The sequence below is a fragment of the Zingiber officinale genome, chromosome 5A, assembly GCF_018446385.1.
Source record: "Zingiber officinale cultivar Zhangliang chromosome 5A, Zo_v1.1, whole genome shotgun sequence".
Classification (NCBI taxonomy): Eukaryota; Viridiplantae; Streptophyta; class Magnoliopsida; order Zingiberales; family Zingiberaceae; genus Zingiber; species Zingiber officinale.
In genome coordinates, this window is record NC_055994.1 from 38207613 (window position 1) to 38230720 (window position 23108).

General features: G+C 39.2%; 1 protein-coding gene across 1 annotated transcript in view; it reads left to right on the plus strand.

The window, feature by feature from the left end:
• LOC121980436 (chlorophyll synthase, chloroplastic-like) overlaps nucleotides 1-22199 on the plus strand; it is a 43193-nt gene extending 20994 nt beyond the window's left edge. The window contains exons 5-15 of the mRNA XM_042532469.1: nucleotides 18647-18732; nucleotides 18826-18912; nucleotides 19928-19993; nucleotides 20088-20171; nucleotides 20277-20338; nucleotides 20434-20509; nucleotides 20588-20650; nucleotides 20732-20813; nucleotides 21368-21444; nucleotides 21665-21712; nucleotides 21790-22199. Coding sequence (XP_042388403.1) covers nucleotides 18647-18732; nucleotides 18826-18912; nucleotides 19928-19993; nucleotides 20088-20171; nucleotides 20277-20338; nucleotides 20434-20509; nucleotides 20588-20650; nucleotides 20732-20813; nucleotides 21368-21444; nucleotides 21665-21712; nucleotides 21790-21852 — 794 coding nt within the window. The 3' untranslated portion in view covers nucleotides 21853-22199. The remainder of the gene's footprint in view (nucleotides 1-18646; nucleotides 18733-18825; nucleotides 18913-19927; nucleotides 19994-20087; nucleotides 20172-20276; nucleotides 20339-20433; nucleotides 20510-20587; nucleotides 20651-20731; nucleotides 20814-21367; nucleotides 21445-21664; nucleotides 21713-21789) is intronic.
• Nucleotides 22200-23108: the final 909 nt, after the last annotated feature.

Here is a 23108-nt window from a genome sequence, read left to right on the forward strand (position 1 = left end):
CTCTATCCTCGATTTGGCTACAATGCTTTGGTTTTTTAAGAAATCAGATTCACTCCCAAAGGGATGTAGTAAGTCTAATATAGACCTTCTATTGGTGGGAGAATTTGCCTATTCCACATCAGTGTATCCTACAATTTAAAGATGACCTCAATTTTGATAAACAAGATATTTTCTTAAAACATTCTTTAAATACGTAGGATCCTTGAGGCGGTCTCCAGATGAAGCTTTTAAGGAACTAATTGATCACATTCACTATGAATGATATGGTTGGTCTTGTAATCATAAAATTATTCAAATTTTCAAGCCTTCTATATTTTTCTAGATCATACTTTTCTAGAGCATTTAATGGCTCTCCTACATTAGTTTAACATTTGGATCCATAAGAGTATCAATTGGATTAGTCTCCAATATACCATTTTTTTTCAAGTATATCAAATACATATTTTTCCTATAAGATATAGATGTCTCCCCTTGAGTGAGCCACCTTTTTACCAAGAAAATATCACAAATCATTAAATTCTTGGTCTGAAAGTGTTGATAAAAGAAGGCTTTTAGCCTTGTTATCCCTACAAAGTCATCAACAGTTGTAATAATGTATCTAAGGAAAATACTCTTCAGATGGAGAGGTAAGATGAAACAATTTGAGGCACTCTTGATTATCTCCAACTGAATGAAGGCAGAATTAAAATTTTCAAACTTGAAGAATATACAGAGACTAAGCCACTCTCCCCTCGAACAACAAACCTCGGAGGGATTCTATATATACTTTCCCATAAGATCACCATGGAGAAAGATGTTCTTGATATTCAACTAGTGAAAGGGCCATTTAAATAAAGCTCTTAAGGTAACAAGCAATTTGACAGAACTATGTTAACCATAGGTGAAAAAGTGCATATATAATCGCCTCCATAGATTTAAGCGTGTTCCTTATCCCGATCGACAACTCCTATGGCTAATATCTTCATTGTCAATAACTAGCTGCGCACTATTGTGAATTTTCCAAAAGGCAAAGGTCCTAGATGTTAGGACCAATGAGGTTGATGGATCGGATGGCTAGAAAGGGGAATAATGCTTGACCTAATCCTTTACTCTTGCTAATACTTAGCAAGGACGCACAATTAAGTAGTGTAATGGAAATAAAAATGCAGATTTTATGTGGTTCGGAATCTTCATTCTTATTCCACGACCTATAACTTTTCAGATGAGTCACTCCTAAATTCCACTATTTTTCTTCTTCTTGGATGCTTCCTAAGGCAGAGAAACCTCTCTTATAACAATAAGGAATACAAGTAAAAGCAACTAAGACAACTACAAATCTAAGGCTATAAAATTGAACAAGACAGCACAAAGAATGAAGTTTAGTTCAGATTCACTAACCTTGATAGCTACTCTTGGTCCTTTAATTATATCCTCCAAGTCGTTTTAAACCAACTTACAGTTGTATTCTACAACACCCTAGTAAACTCGACTATTTTTAGTCTACTGTTTCCCTGATTGCTTCAGCTTTTCACTTGACAATGGATCTCTTAGTTGACTCACCTTGGCACTAGTTGACTCCTCTGCTTTGTAATGACTCCTTAGTCGACTGATCCTGTCGATTGAGCCACTTTATTGTCTAAGCAATCTAATGGTTGTAGCTCTCATCTGCTCAATTAATGACCTTATTTTTGACTCTTAATAGGGAAGGGATTTAGTCACTTGCCTTGCCCAGTTAACTCAACTTGGTTAGTTGACTACTAGTCGACTCAGCTTTTCATAGAAATATTCTATGTTAGTAGACCAACCTGACTTGGCTCTCTAGTCTACTCGACTAATCTAATGGCCGAGTCATCGTATAAGTCAAGGCTACTTGAAACCCAAATTGTAGGTCTTCACCTCTCATAATTCACTTAAGAGTCTATCTTTGCATCTTTACTTCACTTACAAGGTCATTTTCCATTACAGGTGATAATCATTGTTCACTTGTTACAGTTGTCAATCATTCTTCACTTGTTCACATATATAGTCCGTCTTGTCCAACTTTGTCAAAATTATTGCAACTTCACTTTTCCCCAATGGTTGTCTCCCATTAGGATATCGGTCTCTCAGATGCACCAAGCCCTTGGCTTATGCATCACTCGTTCACCTAAGTAGTATACCTTTTATGATTGTCGTCAAAGTTGTCACCTTGATACTTTTCATCCCATAGTCTCTCGGATGCCCCATATCGTCCTTCTTGGATCTCTAGCGAACCTCAAGCCATTAAGCCACACCAACTTTGGCCATGCAAAGTCATCAACCACAACTCAACCTCATCTAGTTTCAAGCTTTGCGAGCTTCGTGTGCATCTTGCGAGCTTCATGTCCGTCCTATCAAGTCCTTACGCACCTGACCACTTACATTAGTAACACAGACGAACCTAACTTTAATCCTTTGCACAACACTTTAAAACACTTTGGTTGAACTTGACCATTTAGGCACGATTGCACTAATACTAGATCCCATCTAACATTAGAATGCAATGCTTATATCTTTTTCACCATAACTTATATCCACTTCTGTATTTGGGAGCATCTATATAAGAGTTAGGAATATGTAAAACTAAAGAACAAAATGAAGGTAGAATGGCTAGGTGATAGTGAAATGTAAGACAAGAAGCGAGAAAATTGGATGAGATGGAAAACAACTGTTAGTATCTTTTTTAGGAAGCTTTAAATCAAATGATGGATTCAGAACAAGAGTTAGTGTTGCGCAAGCATTAGAGTTTTATAGTTGTCTAATGTAGGCCCTAATGGTGGGGCTTCTAGTATTGGTGATCCTACAAAAGAAGATTACTAGTAGAGATAATAAAATAGGCAATGACATAGGATGTAGTGTTAGGACCAAAAGTAGCTAGAGGGGGGGGTGAATAGCTTCGCGTGTGCTCGTCGTGCTTCGTTGCTTGTTTCTTCGAAGTGATGCGCAGCGGAATACAAAGAAACAAACTACAACAATGCTAACAATAGGATTTTACTTGGTATCCACCTCACAAGAGGTGACTAGTCCAAGGATCCACGCACACACACACACCTCCACTAATAAACACTCCTTTTCGGTAACTACCGAAGGCGGAGAAGCCCTACAAGACTCTCAATACAAGTAGAAGAAAGGGTAGTAAAGAATAAGCAAAAGCTTACAAGAGATGCAGTAAAAACCCTAGCTTCTTCTTCTTCTAACTCGCCTCTTGACTTGGATGAACCTCCAAGAACCTTCGAGAGCTGGCGGTGAGGAGCTGATCGATCCAGGGATCGATCTAGAATGCTACTGTGCTCGGGCAATAATTTGGATCGATCGGCTGATCGATCGAGGCTGGTCATCGATCCATGGATCGATCCCAGAGCTCTCTGTTCGCACGGAAGGCTGGATCGATCCCCGGATCGATCCAGAGCTACTGCTCATGGAACAGAGCGTCCAATCGATCCACCGATCGATTGGGACATCTGGATCGATCCGGATCGATCCAGCTGATCGATTGGGACAGTCGGATCGATCCACCGATCGATCCGAGCTGAATCGATCATCGATCGATCCGGACGGTTTGTCGACCAAGTCCTAAACCTCAAACCAACATCGGTCAACCTTGACTGTTGGTATGTCGTACCAGCATCTAGTCACTCCCTCGACTGCTAGGACTCCCTTACCAAGTGTCGGTCAATCCTTTGACCCACTTGGACTTTTCTCTGTGCAAGTATCCGGTCAATCCCTTCGACCTACTTGGACTTTTCTTCGTCCAAGTATCCGATCAATCCTTTGACCTACTTGGACTTCCAACACCGGATGTCCGATCATCCTCGATCCATCTGGATTTTCCTTCCCGGCTTCACTCACGGGACTTTCACCCAGCTTCACTCACTAGGGTTTTCCATCCGCGCTTCACTCACTGGGACTTTCACCGGCTTCACTCACCGGGTTTTCCATCCTGCCTAGCTTTACTCACTCAGGACTTTCACGGCTTCGCTCACGGATTTCCATCCGCCTAGCTCACCACTCAGGACTTCCTTCCGCCCGCTCACCGGGACTTTTCTTCTTCACTCACGGGACTTTCGTTTTGCCTAACATCCCGTTAGGACTTCGATCAGTATCCAACAACCTCGACCTACTGACTCTTCTTCAATCGATATCTTATCGAACATCTAAACCCAAACCAAGACTCGACTTGGTTACCAGTCGACTTTGACTCGAGGATATGCACCAACAATCTCCCCTTCGATGTTTGACAAAATAACACTTACAATCCCATGTAAGTTAGGCTAATCCCATAGCCTCCTTCTTCATGCCACTAGGTAATGAAAGCATAAATTAAGCTCTTCATTCTCTCCCCAGAGGGCAAACTCCCTCTAGGTAATGAAAGCCTAACTTACTCCCTTCATGAGTCCTTTCATTCTCCCCATGACCTTCCCATAGGTAATGAAGGACTAAGCTTAACCATACATTCTCCCCCTATTGGCACACATCAACCCATCGTTGGACACACATCAACCCATGCTCCAATTCTGGGCACACTTCAACAAATCCATTTGTTGAAGACTCTCCCCCTGAAGAGTTGCTCATCGTTGTTCATAACATCACTCGTTGTGATCAACACGATAATGAAGGTCCCATACCCTTCATTTATCCTTAACTCCTCCCTCAATGTAGACAACTACCCAACCTTGAGCATTATCTACCACTTGAGTGTCCACTTGAAATAATGAGGATATCCACTCCCCATTTCTCCCCATTTCAAGTTTAAATGCTCAACCTTGAGCAAGTTCACAACAGAAGGTTAACCACCTTCCAAGGTTCATGAAAAATAATTTTCATGTCTTTAAAAAGTCCCTCCCCCTAAAGACATGGTGGTAACTTCTGTCATTGCACCAACAATGACTTGGAATCCCTAAACCATTAGGAAACCCAAATTTAGAAATTTTGAGGTTCAAATATTCAAAATTTGAAACAACCTCAACCTAAACTTCTACTTAGTCTTCGTTAACCAATCCATCCTTGTTTTCAACATGAAAACACCCTTTGTATGTATACAAATGTATTTAAGGGGTTTGAAATGATTACCTAGACTCAAAGAGGTTCAAAGATGCTGAAATCAGGCCTTCCCAGCCAAAATCAGCAACTTGGATCGATTGGAGTTGGGTTCCAATCGATTGAACCTTTCTGAATCGATCCACGGATCGATTCAGACACTCCGATCGATCGATGGAGATCCCAATCGATTGCAAGTTGTTGAATCGATCCATGGATCGATTCATGGAACTCAATCGATCCATGGATCGATCAGACTCGATAGCTGCTGAAATTCCATTCGGTCAACGAAACCCCGGAAAATTCTACAAAATCCAAAATTATGAAATTTCGTGTAGACATAATTTAGGGCATACTTAATCATGGAAAATAAGCTTTATAAAAATACATCATATTTTCAAAGATTGACACAAACTTGAAAACTTGCGAAAACTTTAGTGTTTTCTTCAAGTTTGTGTCTAACTATTCGATGGTGATTACTATCAAAAGATAGCCTTCACCAAGGTTTTCCAAAACATTTTAAAAACATTTTCAAAACCAATATCCCATCATGTTCCTTGGGCATAATGCACATGACTTGTACATTAGCTTTCCCAATGATGGGAAAACACATAACTATGTGTTTTGATGAATTTAAAACTCAAAGGAATGCACTAAATCAACATCTTGAGCTTTGTTCATCATCCTAACATCTCACTTGTATATAATATGCACTAAAACACATACAAGTCACCTTATAGTCTTTGTGAGATGTAGATTTTGGTTTTTGCCCTAATCTAGGGATCATGCATATTTATCTAGGCATTTTAGAAATGTTAGACATCCACCTAGGATGTCACTTGTCAATAAGTGTCGTTAAATGCCATTTGTCCTTAATTACAAGGAATTAAACTTAATGCATGATTATGTTATGGCATACATCAAAATAAAATAACTTTAAAAAAAAATATCCTATTACTACATGATGTACGAATGTCATGACATGGTATTTTTGGATTTTCCATAATAAAACATGAATGCAAAAACTAGACATGATGTCATGGCATATGATGGGCAAACAATCATGGCAAGATTTAGCATAAATAAAATATACCTAGATTAACTATCTAAGTATCCTTAAAGTCTTAGCTAAACTTACACCTTAAACCTAGATTGCCCTAAAGTGCTTCAAGAGAGTGCCAAAACCTAGATTGGCATTTCTAATTTCCTCAAGAGTAGCACTTTTAAATTAAGGCTTAGTTTGCCTTTAATTTCCTAAGAACATACCAAAATCCCAACTTGGTAGTTCTTGTGTTTTCTCAAATTTGTGCCACTTTAAAATAAAATCAATACTTCTCCAATTTGGCACATTTACTCTTTCAAGGAGTAATCAAAAGGTCCATTTCATTTTCAAAGGTTAACTAAAACCTTGAAAATGCTCCTTGAGTGTCAATTTCCTCAAAGTTGGGTTAACTACCCTTCTAATCGGAGTTGACACTCTCTAACCCATCTATGGGGTAGAGAAGATGCTCCTAGGAACCCAACACCTATTGGTGCTCCTTGGATGCTCTAGGTACTCACTAGGGATAACTTCCCTAGATACCTTCCTAGTGACCTTGTTGGGCTTCTTAGAGGCCTTGGTCACATTTTCTAGGTCAACTCTAGGGATAGCCTCCCTTGTAACCTTGTTCGTGACTTTCTTAGACTTCTTAGAAGTCTTAGTCACTTTGGTTGCAAAGATACTTCTAGGGATATCTTCCCTTGTATCCTTGACTTGACCTCTAGACTTAGGGTTCGTTCCATAACTATATGGAACCCTATGATAACTAGGCACATCCTTCTTGGCTTTTGGTTTGTATCCCAAACCTTTATGGCCATTGGATGGCTTTTGTACCCCTAAACCTAGGTTATGCTCATTTTGCCCTAATAGGATATTTTCCATCCTTTTTAGGGTCTTTTCCATTTTATCAAGCCTTGATCTCAAGACTTGATTTTTCATCACTAAGTCCTTAGTTTTGGTTTTCATTTGATCCATGAGCATTTTTGTTTCTAGGCTTGTATCTTACATCCTTAGAGTTATCGCCTTTTACCTACATTCCTAGCCTTAGGGATAGTAGTTTTGGCATGTAGGGCCACGTGCTTTCCTTAAAGCCCTCATGCCCTATTCTTATGGTAATCGCGATTAAAATGATAAAAATTTGACCTAGCATGCTTTTTTACCATTTCAAGGAATAGGCTCAATGAAAGTTACCTTCCTTTTTACCTTGGAGGCTCCCCTGACTAGTGCCCCCTCGAGCCTTGACCACCTTCTTCCCCTTAGGGCATTGACTTTAGTAATAGATTGCAAGAGAAGCACACGATGTGCTCCTTGCTCTTTTCTGGGGATGGTCTCCTTGAGCTTCTCCTTGCCCTTTTGTGCCACTGGCCCTTCTTCTTGTAATTTAGGGCATTTGCTCTTGTAGTGCCCACTTTCCCTACACTCAAAACATATTATATGATTTTTATTTTAATTGAAACATTTATACCTTCTTGTATAGGGATGACACTTGCTCCTCCATTTGATATTTCTTGAATTTTGGAGGTGGCACAATCTTCTTCTTCTTGATCCGGATGTAGAAGCTTGATCCGGCGTCACCAAGGATTGCTCCCCTCAATCCTAGAGGTGGAGGCTTCATCATTTTGAATGTGAAACAAGGAGTATGCTCCCTCCTTGTTCCCTTCGGTGCATTCCCTTGATGATGAAGCTTCTGGATTTCCTCTTCTTGGTCTTGATCCAACGAGTCGCCCTCTTGGATTCTCCTTGATTTGATACAGTGGAGGGATCTCATGAATTCTTGCCATTTGCTCCAGAGCTCCTTGGCATCTTCTCCATTTGTTCAAGATGTTGCTTGGCGATAAATTGACCAAAAGCTTTGTTGGCCTCACATCTTTGGATTTGGTCTTTGCTCCACTTGCTCCTTTTGAGTACTTTGCCCTTGGAATTTGTGGGAGCTTAAAACCTTCCATGAGAGCAAACCATTGCTCTATCTCCATCATAAGAAAATTTTCGATTCTTGATTTCCAAGAATCGACTTGTAGATGAATATGGTGGAGCCACCTTGTGTCAAATCCAAGTCCATCTTGGAATCAGTCTCAAGTTGAGCTTGATAAAATCTTGAACTTCAAGAATTTGCTCCAACTTCTTCACCTCTAGCTTTTCTTGTTATGCTTGACCCTTCGGATGACTAGGATTTTCACCTAGCGATACCACTGTTAGGACCAAAAGTAGCCAGAGGGGGGAATAGCTCCGCGTGTGCTCGTCGTGCTTCGTTGCTTGTTTCTTGTGATGATGTGAATACAAAGAAACAAACTACAACAATGCTAACAATAGGATTTTACTTGGTATCCACCTCACAAGAGGTGACTAGTCCAAGACACACACCTCCACTAATAAACACTCCTTTCCGGTAACTACCGAAGGCCTACAAGACTCTCAATACAAGTAGAAGAAAGGGTAGTAAAGAATAAGCAAAGCTTACAAGAGATGCAGTAAAACCCTAGCTTCTTCTTCTTCTCGTTGCAACTCGCCTCTTGACTTGGATGAACCTCCAAGAACCTTCAAGAACTGGCGGTGAGGAGCTTAGAGAGTCCGGGAGGAGCCGTGATGAATCTGGAATGAATCGGTGAAGTTCTTGCGAAGCCATCGGCTATAAACAGCGCCAGCGGTCGGATCCCGATCGATTCGAATGTTCCCGATCGATCGGGAGGCTTTGGATCGATCCGGATCGATCAGGCGCCTCGCTCTGAAGCGCGCTGGATCGATCCCGGATCGATCCAGCTATCGCTGGCAGCGTCCCAATCGATCCGATCGATTGGGACATCTGATCGATCCGGATCGATCCGTAAGCTCTCATTCATGAGGCCTCGGTGCAAATCGGATCGCATCGGAATCGATCCATCGATCGATCCAGACTCGGTTTTGTCAAAACCAAGTCTAAACCTCGAACCAACATCCGACCTCGACTGTTGGTATGTCGTACTAGCATCTAGTCACTCCCTCGACCTGCTAGGCCCTTACCCAGTGTCCGGTCAATCCTTTGACCCACTTTTCTTGTGCCAAGTATCCGGTCAATCCCTTGACCTACTTGGACTTTTCTTTCGTGCAGTATCCATCAATCCTTTGACCTACTGATCTCCCAACACCGGATCCGATCATCCTCGATCCATCCGGATTTTCCTGCTTCACTCACTGACTTTCACCTAGCTTCACCACTGGGTTTTCCATCCGCCTAACTCACTGGGACTTTCACGCTTCACTCACGGGGTTTTCCATCCGCCTAGCTTTACTCACTAGGACTTTCACGGCTTCACTCACCAGATTTCCATCCGCCTTTACCACTCAGGACTTCCTTCCGCCCGGCTTCACTCACGGGACTTTCTTCTGCTGGCCACTCACAGACTTTCATTTGCTAACATCCGGTTAGGACTTCGATCAGTATCCGACCTCGACCTTGACTCTGACTCTTCTTGATCAATATCTTATCATCAAACATCTAAACCCAAACCAAGACTCGACTTGGTTACCCAGGTCAACCTTGACATACCAACAATCTCCCTTTTGATGTGACAATACCACAATAACACTTACAATCCCATATGTAAGTTAAGCTAATCCCATAGCCTCCTTCTTCACGCCACTAGGTAATGAAAGCGTAAATTAAGCTCTTCATTCTCCCCAAGAGGCGAACTCCCTCAGGTAATGAAGCAACACTCCCTTTACGAGTCCTTCGTTTCTCCCCTATGACCTTCCCATGGTAATGAAGGCCTAAGCTTAACCATACATTCCCCTATTGGCACACATCAACCCATCGTTGGACACACATCAACCCATGCTCCAATTCTGGGCACACTTCAACAAATCCATTTGTTGAAGACTCTCCCCCAAGAGTTGCTCATCGTTGTTCATAACATCACTCGTTGTGATCAACACGATAATGAAGGTCCCATACCCTTCATTTATCCTTAACCCTCCCTCAATGTAGACAACTACCCAACCTTGAGCATTATCTACCACTGAGTGTCCACTTGAAATAATGAGGATATCCACTCCCATTTCTCCCATTTCAAGTTTAAATGCTCAACCTCGAGCGAGTTCACATGAAGGTTAACCACCTTCCAAGGTTCATGAAAATAATTTTCATGTCTTTAAAAAGTCCCTCCCCAAAGACATGGTGGTAACTTCGTCATTGCACCAACAATGACTAAACCATTAGGAAACCCAAATTTAGAAATTTTGAGGTTCAAATATTCAAAATTTGAAACAACCTCAACCTAAACTTCTACTTAGTCTTCGTTAACAATCCATCCTTGTTTTCAACATGAAACACCCTTTGTATGTATACAAATGTATTTAAGGGGTTTCAAATGATTACCTAGACTCAAAGAGGTTCAAAGATGCTGAGGCCTTCCCAACCAAAATCAGCAACTTGGATCGATCGAGTGGGTTCCAATCGATTGAACCTTTACGAATCGATCCACGGATCGATTCAGACTCCTGATCGATCGGTCGATCGATCCAAATCCTCGCCAACATGTCAATCGATCCACGGATCGATTCATGGAACTCAATCGATCCACGGATCGATCAGAGTCGATAGCTGCTGAAATTCCATTTCACCAACTTGAAAACCCGAATTCTACAAAAATCCAAAATTATGAAATTTCGTGTAGACATAATTTAGGGCATACTTAATCATGGAAAAATAGCTCTATATAAAAATACACCATCTATTCAAAGATCCACACAAACATGAACACTTACACAAACTTTAGTGTTTTTCTTCAAGTTTGTGTCTAACTATTCAATGGTGATTACTATCAAAAGATAGCCTTCACCAAGGTTTTCCAAAAACATTTTAAAAACATTTTCAAAACCAATATCCCATCATGTTCCTTGGGCATAATGCACATGACTTGTACATTAGCTTTCCCAATGATGGGAAAACACATAACTATGTGTTTTGATGAATTTAAAACTCAAAGGAATGCACTAAATCAACATCTTGAGCTTTGTTCATCATCCTAACATCTCACTTGTATATAATATGCACTAAAACACATACAAGTCACCTTATAGTCTTTGTGAGATGTAGATTTTGGTTTTTGCCCTAATCTAGGGATCATGCATATTTATCTAGGCATTTTAGAAATGTTAGACATCCACCTAGGATGTCACTTGTCAATAAGTGTCGTTAAATGCCATTTGTCCTTAATTACAAGGAATTAAACTTAATGCATGATTATGTTATGGCATACATCAAAATAAAATAACTTAAAAAAATATCCTATTACTACATGATGTACGAATGTCATGACATGGTATTTTTGGATTTTCCATAATAAAACATGAATGCAAAACTAGACATGATGTCATGGCATATGATGGGCAAACAATCATGGCAAGATTTAGCATAAATAAAATATACCTAGATTAACTATCTAAGTATCCTTAAAGTCTTAGCTAAACTTACACCTTAAACCTAGATTGCCCTAAAGTGCTTCAAGAGAGTGCCAAAACCTAGATTGGCATTTCTAATTTCCTCAAGAGTAGCACTTTTAAATTAAGGCTTAGTTTGCCTTTAATTTCCTAAGAACATACCAAAATCCCAACTTGGTAGTTCTTGTGTTTTCTCAAATTTGTGCCACTTTAAAATAAAATCAATACTTCTCCAATTTGGCACATTTACTCTTTCAAGGAGTAATCAAAAGGTCCATTTCATTTTCAAAGGTTAACTAAAACCTTGAAAATGCTCCTTGAGTGTCAATTTCCTCAAAGTTGGGTTAACTACCCTTCTAATCGGAGTTGACACTCTCTAACCCATCTATGGGGTAGAGAAGATGCTCTTAGGAACCCAACACCTATTGGTGCTCCTTGGATGCTCTAGGTACTCACTAGGGATAACTTCCCTAGATACCTTCCTAGTGACCTTGTTGGGCTTCTTAGAAGCCTTGGTCACATTTTCTAGGTCAACTCTAGGGATAGCCTCCCTTGTAACCTTGTTCGTGACTTTCTTAGACTTTTTAGAAGTCTTAGTCACTTTGGTTGCAAAGATACTTCTAGGGATATCTTCCCTTGTATCCTTGACTTGACCTCTAGACTTAGGGTTCGTTCCATAACTATATGGAACCCTATGATAACTAGGCACATCCTTCTTGGCTTTTGGTTTGTATCCCAAACCTTTATGGCCATTGGATGGCTTTTGTACCCCTAAACCTAGGTTATGCTCATTTTGCCCTAATAGGATATTTTCCATCCTTTTTAGGGTCTTTTCCATTTTATCAAGCCTTGATCTCAAGACTTGATTTTCTATCACTAAGTCCTTAGTTTTTGGTTTTTCATTTGATCCATGAGCATTTTTGTTTCTAGGCTTGTATCTTACATCCTTAGAGTTATCGCCTAGGTTTTTACCTACATTCCTAGCCTTAGGGATAGTAGTTTTGGCATGTAGGGCCACATGCTTTTCCTTAAAGCCCTCATGCTTCCTATTCTTATGGTAAATCGCATTAAAATGATAAAAATTTGACCTAGCATGCTTTTTACCATTTTGCAAGGAATAGGCTCAATGAAAGTTACCTTTCTTTACCTTGAGGCTCCCCTTGACTAGTGCCCCTGAGCCTTGACCACCTTCTTCCCTTAGGCATTGACTTAATGCCCTTTAGATCTGAGAAGCACACGATGTGCTCGCTCTCTTCTTAGGGATGGTCTCCTTGCCCTTTGCTGCCACTTGGCCCTTCTTCTTGGCCAATTTAGGGCATTTGCTCTTGTAGTGCCCACTTTCCCTACACTCAAAACATATTATATGATTTTTATTTTTAATTGAAACATTTATACCTTCTTGTATAGGGATGACACTTGCTCCTCCATTTGATATTTCTTGAATTTCGGAGGTGGCACAATCTTCTTCTTCTTCACTTGACCCGGATGTAGAAGCTTCTCCTTCTTCTTGATCCGGCGTCACCACGAATTGCTCCCCCTCAATCCTAGAGGTGGAGGCTTCATCATTTTGAATGTGAAACAAGGAGTATGCTCCCTCCTTGTTCCCTTCGGTGCATTCCCTTGATGATGAAGCTTCTTGGATTTCCTCTTCTTGGTCTTGATCCAATGAGTCGCCCTCTTTGGATTCTCCTTGATTTGATACAGTGGAGGGGATCTCATGAATTCTTGCCAATTTGCTCCAGAGCTCCTTGGCATCTTCAAACTCTCCAATTTGTTCCAAGATGTTGCTTGGCAATAAATTGACCAAAAGCTTGGTCACTTTGTCATTGGCCTCACATCTTTGGATTTGGTCTTTGCTCCACTTGCTCCTTTTGAGTACTTTGCCCTTGGAATTTGTGGGAGCTTCAAAACCTTCCATGAGAGCAAACCATTGCTCTATCTCCATCATAAGAAAATTTTCGATTCTTGATTTCCAAGAATCGAAACTTGTAGATGAATATGGTGGAGCCACCCTTGTGTCAAATCCAAGTCCATCTTGGAATTGCATCTTGAAGTTGAGCTTGATAAAATCTTGAACTTGAAGAATTTGCTCCAACTTCTTCACCCTCTAGCTTTTCTTGTTATGCTTGACCCTTCCGCGATGATTCCGTGAAGAGCGACCTCGCTCTGATACTAGCTAGAGGGGGGTGAATAGCTCCACATGTGCTCGTCGAGCTTCGTTGCTTGTTTCTTCAAAGTGATGCGCAGCGGAATACAAAGAAACAAACTACAACAATGCTAACAATAGGATTTTACTTGGTATCCACCTCCAAAGGAGATGACTAATCCAAGGATCCACACCACGCACGCACCCTCCACTATGAAACACTCCTTTTCGGTAACTATCGAGGGCGGAGAAACCCTACAATACTCTCAGTACAAGAAGAAGAAAGGGTAGTAAAGAATAAGCAAAAGCTTACAAGAGATGCAGAAAACCCTAGCTTCTTCTTCTTCTCGTTGCAACTCGCCTCTTGACTTGGATGAACCTCCAAGAACCTTCAAGAACTGGCGGTGAGGAGCTTAGAGAGTGCTGGGGAGGAGCCGTGATGAAACTGGAATGAATCGGTGAAGTTCTATCAAGGAATCGCCAACAGCTATAAACGACGCGGCGGTCGGATCCGTCGATTCGAATGTTCCCGATCGATCGGGAGGCTTTGGATCGATCCACGGATCGATCAGCTCTTCTGTGCGAAAGCGCTGGATCGATCCACGGATCGATCCGGCCATTCCAGAAACGGCGTCCCAATCGATCCAGCGATCGATTGGGACATCTGATCGATCCACGGATCGATCCGACCATTCGGGGGTCGTCGGATCGATCCATCGATCGATCAGAATCGATCAGCGATCGATCGAGCTCGGATCGATCCATCGATCGATCCGCAAGACTTGGTTTTTGTCCAAAACCAAGTCCTAAACCTCTCGAACCAACATCCGGTCAACCTCGACTGTTGGTACATAGCATCTAGTCACCCTCGACCTGCTAGACTCCTTACCAAGTGTCGGTCAATCCTTTGACCCACTGGACTTTTCTCTGCAAGTATCGGTCAATCCCTTCGACCTACTTGGACTTTTCTTTCATGCCAAGTATCCAACAATCCTTCGACCTACTTGGACTTCCCAACACCGGATGTCCGATCATCCTCGATCCATCTGGATTTTCCTGCCCGGCTTCACTCACGGGACTTTCACCCAGCTTCACTCACTGGGTTTTCCATCTGCCTAGCTTCACTCACTAGGACTTTCACCTGGCTTCACTCACCAGGGTTTTCCATCTGCCTAGCTTTACTCACTAGGACTTTCACCTGGCTTCACTCACCAGGATTTCCATCTGCCTAGCTTCACTCACTAGGACTTCCTTCTGCCTGGCTTCACTCACCAGGACTTTTCTTCTGCCTGGCTTCACTCACCAGGACTTTCATTTTGCCTAACATCCCAGTTAGGACTTCCCAGTCAAGTATCCAGTCAACCTTGACCTACTTGACTCTTCTTCAATCAATATCTTATTGTCAAACATCTAAACCCAAACCAAGACTCAGCTTGGTTACCCAGGTCAACCTTGACTTGAGGGATATTGCACCAACATGTAGCACAATAGACGAATGGAAAACCTCACCTAAAGGAAAGGTCTCACATAAAAAGAGAAAATTTATTAATTAAAACCTACGTAATATGTGAGATCATAACCTTTTTTTTAGATTGATAATAAGACTTATTCTTCTTGAACTAATGACTCAATAAAAACTTAACTATTTTTTCTTAAAAATTAAACAACTATTATAAAATGTCTCCAACTATTTCTAGAAATATAACAAGTTAAAAATTTGATAATTTTGACACATTTGAACTTTTCAAGATTATTTTAAATAGGATTTAAAATGCTAACTGTGTTACCTAAGAATTAGAAGCATCTTAATCACAAATTCTAAAATAGTTGGTGAGTCTGAGAAGAACTGAATGGAGTCAAACAATGTGACATCAGATAAATACACGTAACTTAGGAGTGTTGCAGTTATATCCCCTTTTTGTAATGTAAAGTAGCAAAGGAAGAAACACTTAACTGAGAGAGGTGACAAGTTATCCTGAATCACGATAGACTATGTACAGTACGAGTACACCCTAATACGTTGGATGGAATATATATATATATATGAAAGAAGAATATTAAAAGGAATGACCATGAAGAATAGAAGAGGACACGGAGCTTGTAAGCTAGCGTGTTGTAAGAACCATGCCAACCTAAAAACTTAGTGGAACCTTAGTAAGAAGTGTTCTGACACTTTTAACTAAGTGGCAATTTTCCTTTTCGGATGCACTATTCTGTTGGGGTTTATATGACAAGATGACTGATGAAGGATACTTGGCAAGAGACAGGGATTGAGAGGAGTGAAATATTTCTTAGCATTATCACTCATTAATGTCTTAATTTAGACACCAATTTTAGATCATATTTCAACATAAAAGGAAGAAAAAATAGAATACACTTCAGATCAATCTTTCGTTAATGAAAATTAAGTCATTCTTGAATAATCATCAATGAACATAACAAAGTATGTAAAACTAAGCTTGGAACAGACTCGACTAAGACCTCAAATATACTAAAGAAAATGGTCTAGAAGCATGAATATTGACACTATTAGGAAACATTGAGTGATATTGTTCTGATTGACAAGATTTGTATTCAAAACTCTTAACATAAGATAAAGTAGGGACTATTTTTGGAAGTTTAAAAGATTCAAAATGACTAAGAAAATTGTGAATTTGTAGACATTGTTGCGAAGGACCAGTCATAAGAGTAGATCAAAGTGGTGTAGATATTCGATATAAACTTTGAGACTTATATCCAACACTAATCACCTTCTTTGTACATGAATCTTTAATGGAAATAGAGTTACTGGTAAATATTATAGAGCAATTTGAAGATTTTATAACGTTATTACCTAATAATAAGTTTAAAGAGAAATCATACATGGAAATGTCTTTTGCCAATATAAAAGAACCATGCAAGCATGACATTGGACAATTTGTTATTACTTCATATGTATAGAGAGGTACGTACCTGAGTCAAAAATCTGATAGAAGGTTGGATGGAATATAACACAAGCGTAGCAAAATTACCTCTGCGAATAAAATAACAGTTAACTAAGATGAGGATGTATTGCAGTATGAAGCTGGAGAAAGTGTGAATACTTCTATACTCCTCAATAGGAACTGTGATAATAAAGATAGAACCCAATGAAACATCTTTAATCTCTACTGATTTGACTATGCTATATGAGCCTTGTAGAGGATAACTTGTTTGAGAAGCATGAAGAGGGTTTTAGATGTCTCTGACACATCTAAGTTTTCCGTAGTCGGCATATTTGGGTCTGCCGTATGGACTTTCATGATTTCTCCTATGACCTTCTCTACGACCTTAAGCCCCCTCTGGATGACAATTGAGTGGCCAACTGGAATTACCTACCGAGGGGTCTGATGGTTTTGGAGATTTGGTTAATGCCCTCAACATCTTCGTATAAACATCAAATAGAAGTGAGATGAAGGTGCCTCCTAGACCTGAGTCTTCACAAGCTCTAACTTCAGTCAAACTGTGTCAAAGTATATAATGATCAAAAACTGATCAAAATGCTGTTGCATGGCTCTTACATCTAATACATTCAAAAGATATCCACAGATCAGTAGCAATAGCCTGAACTCTTACCAATATGTGTGATGATCTCTATGTCAGACAGTGGCACTTTGAAGAGACTATTATTCACACCATAAGCTCAAGAAAATATCATTGATGTATAGATCTTTAGCATGTGTTCAAGTCTAGATCTCTAGCCTATGCCCAAGTGTCATAACACGAAAAAAAACATAAAAAAAAATGCTCATGAGAATGAGACCAGTAGACTGCCTAAGAAGAAGAGTAACCATGCATCAATCTGCTCTCATGAAGCTCTAATGGGGTCTGGGATATTGGCAGCTTGGGTAGTGAGATATTCCACTTGCCCTTGACTCATAAACCATGCACTAATTGCATAGATCACGAAACACAATTTTTGTTCAACTTTCTGTGGTAATATGCATGGATCTTGAAAGATTCAAGGAAGTAGTACATTGAACATACGTTGATGTGTTGGAGGAGCTTGTCATTTTGAAACAATTTCCGTTTTAGAAGGAGGGATTAGGTTGCTTTTAGAACGTCTATCACCATGAAATGATGAGGGCAAATGGCTGTAGATTCAGATGACCACTAGATGATAAACATTTATCTAATACCTAAATGGTTGGCCTAGGGTTCACACACTAAAGCCACATGTTGGGATGCGGATGCCCAGAGTTGTAGAGGTATGGATGGCCAGCTGGGGATTGGCTGATGAAGGGACCCGAGGTTGTAGGCAGAGGAATAATGGAGATTAATAGAATTTTCTTTTTTTTTTTGTCATCTCAGAAGTGCAAGCCAATGCTACACTAGAAGAGATCAACTTGATAATCCATTGTAAATCGCTATCTATCATGAATTGGGAGGGGGGAAGAATGAGGTCGATAAAAGGTAGGTACAAGGGTGCCGACAAGGGTGCCGACAAGGGTGCCGACGATGACTTGCACCTCGAGCGAGGATGCAATATTAGCAAAAGAGGGCACAAAAATCTTTGTTGAGGACACAACGACTACCGTTTAAGAGGGAAAGATTTAGGATAATTGCTCTAGGTAATCTCTTCAACCAAGATATATATTATTCACCAATGTATTATTACATTTAGGCCCTTCTAATATATACTATTTACAAATAGATATATAACAAGAACACATAAACCAATAATAAATTCCTTGGGTTTTTTTCTTCTTTCAAGGTGTTCTTTTCAATTTCATGTGGTCATTTTATTTTTCTTGAAGGTTTTATTTAGAAAGGCTCCTCCAGTACGTATGTTTGAGAATCTAGTAGACTAGTGGAAGTTTGGTACCCTTCTTAAATAAAATAACTGTCCTGTAAAGCATGGCCTTGTTGAATGAAGCTTTTACTATATGGGATTTAGGTTGGTAAATCTGTGCATCCTTATGGAATAGCTTTTTTTCTATCATCTTTTGAAGAATGATTTGCTTACCAGTGAATGTAAACTGCCATTTTTCCAGGAAATTTTCACTGGAATGTTGAAGATGTTGCTAAAGCTATTGTCTGTATGATAATGTCTGGACCTTGTCTAACAGGATATACACAGGTATGCTGATATACAGCATATTTAGAACTTTATACAACCAAAATGTTCTGTAAACCATTATGAGATGTGGCATTTGATTGCGTCTGTTTGTAGACAATGAATGACTGGTATGACAGAGAAATTGATGCAATCAATGAGCCTTATCGTCCTATTCCTTCAGGATCAATTTCTGAGGGTGAGGTATAAATCTATTAAACTGAATAATATTCATTCCTATGACCTGTTTTTTCAAGATCCATTCTAACATGTGCCTATCATTTATGTGCTACTTAGTCATTGGTTGCAATGAGGCAGGCTACACCTGTTGAAGAAGGGTGACCACAAAAATCAACAATGTATTGGTAGTACAAGGATTTAGAAACATATTTTCTCATTATATTTTCATACATTTATATTTGCACCAACACTACCTAGATGATCTATCAAGAAACTTACCTAATAGGCAACTCTCTGTAGCAGTGTTCCCCACACTTTCTCTCACCACCATCCTTTCCATCTGGATTCCTGAGGGTGGAAGCATATAAATACAATTGACGCCAATTAATTCTAAAAAAAGAGAAAAACTATCGATGGATTAAGTAAATACAACTCTTACATGCACATAGACCGTGCCATAGATCATAATGTTTTCAAAGATGAAATTACATTGGCAACAATATAAAAATATATATATATATATAGCACCGTTGTTTTTAATCCATAAGTAATTGCTTATTAGGTCAATTGTGTGGTAAAAGGAAGCCAACTAGTTCAAGAAGAACATGGAAAATTTTATGATAATTAAACAAAAAAACATAGAAAATGGGTAAATAAGTCTAGTTTAATTGGGTTTCACACTGGTTTGATTCTTTTTTGACTTTTCTCGGTTTGAAGCTTAATTTTGACTGGAATAAGTACTTTATTACCTACTAGTTCGGATCAATTTTGGAACATTATGTCTACCCGCTAAAAAAAATTTCTGGCTGCACAACTGGTTGCACTATTATCTGCTGTAACAGAGCAGACAGGTTTGTTGGATATTATTGGTAGCAACAGATTGACGGATTATCTTTTTTCCTTTAATCATTTTTTTAGAAACATTATCTGGCCAAATGCATCAATATTGGTTGGTGAAAGGAAAAGGAACCATTGGTATGCAAACTTGTTATGCAACAATTGAATCCTTTTTAATACATTTAATATATCTCTTTCTCAGGTTATAACCCAAATTTGGGTGCTTCTTTTAGCTGGCCTTGGATTGGCAGGCCTGTTAGATGTGTGGGTAGGTCTTCTTGAGTACTTTTAATCATGGTAACTTTCATGTTGCACCTTATTATTTTTTCTCCACGCTAAAACTCTTTACCACTTAATTTCAGGCAGGGCACAAGTCTCCTGACATATTTTATTTGGCTGTTGGTGGATCTCTTATCTCTTACATATATTCAGCTCCTCCTCTTAAAGTACAGACATTTCTTCTCTTCTCTCTGTTACATTGACATTTTGGATTGTCAAAACAAACTATCCTTAAAATTCGTTCATTCTCTTGTTAATTTCCAACCTCACAGCTCAAGCAGAATGGTTGGATTGGAAATTTTGCTTTAGGAGCAAGCTACATTAGCTTGCCATGGTAGTTATTGATGCTTGTAATTATGATTGATTCTTGTCTTGCTTCTGTAGCATTTATTTCTTCTTTGAGCTTTCTATTCAAACATATGTTGGTAGGTGGGCTGGCCAAGCACTCTTTGGAACTCTTACTCCCGATATTATTGTCTTGACACTCCTTTACAGCATAGCTGGGGTACTAGTGGTTGTTCTACAAGCCAGTCTTGTCAACATATTAGGTTATTTAATTTAATACTGCATTCTTTTGGCTCAGCTTGGAATTGCAATAGTAAATGATTTTAAAAGCATTGAAGGAGACAGGGCTTTGGGACTTCAGGTTCATATTCCAGAACACTTGTGATCTGTATGGCTTAAACTGATGTCAATAATTGCATACCTATACTCTGGCATTCGACAGTCACTTCCAGTTGCTTTTGGCGTGGAGACTGCTAAATGGATTTGTGTTGCTGCTATAGATATTACGCAGTTATCAGTTGCAGGTATATATTTATACAATTTCTCATACTCTCTTATTCTTCCCACTTTACAAGTATAAAATCCAGGGCATTCAGTTTATAATTTAATAGTGATTTTGGAAGGTAATTAAAAGGCAACTTTTTTTGTAAATTGTATTAGCATAATCTAATGGGGTATAACTAAAATAATAAGAACCTATTTTCCAATGGATCTTCAACTCAGTTCCTTTCTAGCACACTCTGGATAGAAGATATTGATTCCTTTATTACCTTTTTTGGGTTTTTGATTTTCTGTCATCCAGCTTCTCACCTTATTTATGTTGTGACGTTTTAATCGGGCATAGCTGAGTCGAGTAACTTAGACAAGATTCAGATCCCATGAAGAATCTAGCCATATAGGTTTATGTTCAAATGATCAAATTTATATTTAAACTTTCAACGAAGATGGTCTTTTACGGTCTTTAGCTGATTTGGCGGAGAGTAAACCATGCTTTTATTGCCTTGACTGCTTGTTTGTGATGGTTTTAAATTTACAATTCACTCATAACAGTTCGTTCATATATTTGCCCTCATTGCAGGATACCTTCTTGGTGATGATAAGCCCTTCTATGCATTAGCATTGCTTGGATTGATCCTCCCACAAGTATATTTCCAGGTAATATATCTAAAATCACTGCTAGTACCTGCAAAATTTCTATAAGAGAGGACTAGCAAATATCCACCTCATTGACGTATTCTGAGGTTGGTGTGGAGTCCTCGTAGAATGAATGCCTTGATCCACTGTAATCCATCAAAATATATTATGTATATGCTTTCATTTTTTGGATATGAAAACTGTTCTATTTTTGTGGTCATGATAAATTTTTTCTTGGCAGTTTGAATACTTCTTGAAAGATCCCGTTAAGTATGATGTCAAGTATCAGGTAGTTCCATTTCTTTACATATATTTTGACCTTTGACTTTAATATCCGAATAACATGTTTTCACTTTCCACAAGCAGGCTAGTGCTCAGCCCTTTCTGATCCTGGGTTTGTTAGTAACAGCCTTGGGGATTAGTCACTGATTCTACAAGTCGTCTTGTTGCTCAATGATTTTGTAATCGTTTGGTGGTTTGCTTCTCTTGATGCTCTAAATGGACTAAGGCATAAACAATTCTATAGCCTCAACAATAGCATGTCCGTATAGATGTAACAAGAAGCTGTAGATTGACATTGCACGGCAGAAACGGGCTATAATAAGAGGTACTTATATGGTAGTTATGCGGAGAGGATTCTGAATCTGCTTTATCTATGAATAAGAAAACTATAAGTACTGTCTTTCTTTTGTGGAATGTGTTTGATTGATGGATTGATGTGAGATATTCGGAATTCTTATGAAATGATCTATCCATGAGACCTTGTTCCTGGGCTACTATTTTGTCAAAATTGATCCGAGCTGAACTTTGTCTGAATGAAGTGTTATGAAAATTTTAAATACGTCTTATCCGTGGTTATATAGATTCCTTCTACATCATTAGATTATATTTTTATTATATTATTATTTATATTTAAATAAATTTATTCTTGTTTTATTATTATAAATTTTAAATAAATATATAAAATAAATTGCTAAGTAAAAAATTCTATGGTATAATATCTCAATTTAATGTATAATTTGTTGAATATTCCTTTAATCCCTTTAATGCTATGGTTTTTGTTGGGGGTGGAAAAAGTTGTATTTAATCGCTTTATGCTTTGTTTACTTCTGAAGATGAAATGCGGAGGGAAAGGAATTCAAAACGGAAAAAAAAAAAACAGAAGTCCGAAGCAAAGAAAAGAGAATAATAAAAAAAAGAGATGGAAAATTAGTTTCATCGTCGAGCGAGCTTGCGGTCGTTGCCTATGGCCATGTGCAGGGCTTGTGTAAGGTGACCTAGTGCACGGGGTCGCTGCTTGCGATCGCGCAAGGACGTAGGCAGTGGCCACGTGAGGTCTTGAGGTGACCTCACACGTGGGGGTGTCGCCTACAGCAAAGCCAGGCGTGTACAAGGTTGCAAGTATGTTGGGAGAGAGTCTCGATTTGAATGGATGAAAAATATATTAAAAAATAATCGGAATCCTTAGATAAAAAAATAGAATCCATCTTTTTGATGACGTAAATAAGGAAAAAAAATTTACAACGAAAATCTCTAGCACTTTTTATTTCCACCCTCTCTGAGCTGACTAAATAGAAGCTCAGTGTAAATGGTAACGTTGCTCGGTAGATAACGTTCTATTTAATCCGTTTAATATAACCAGTCACGTTGGAAAATGTTATCTTGATAAGGCCGAAAACTACCTT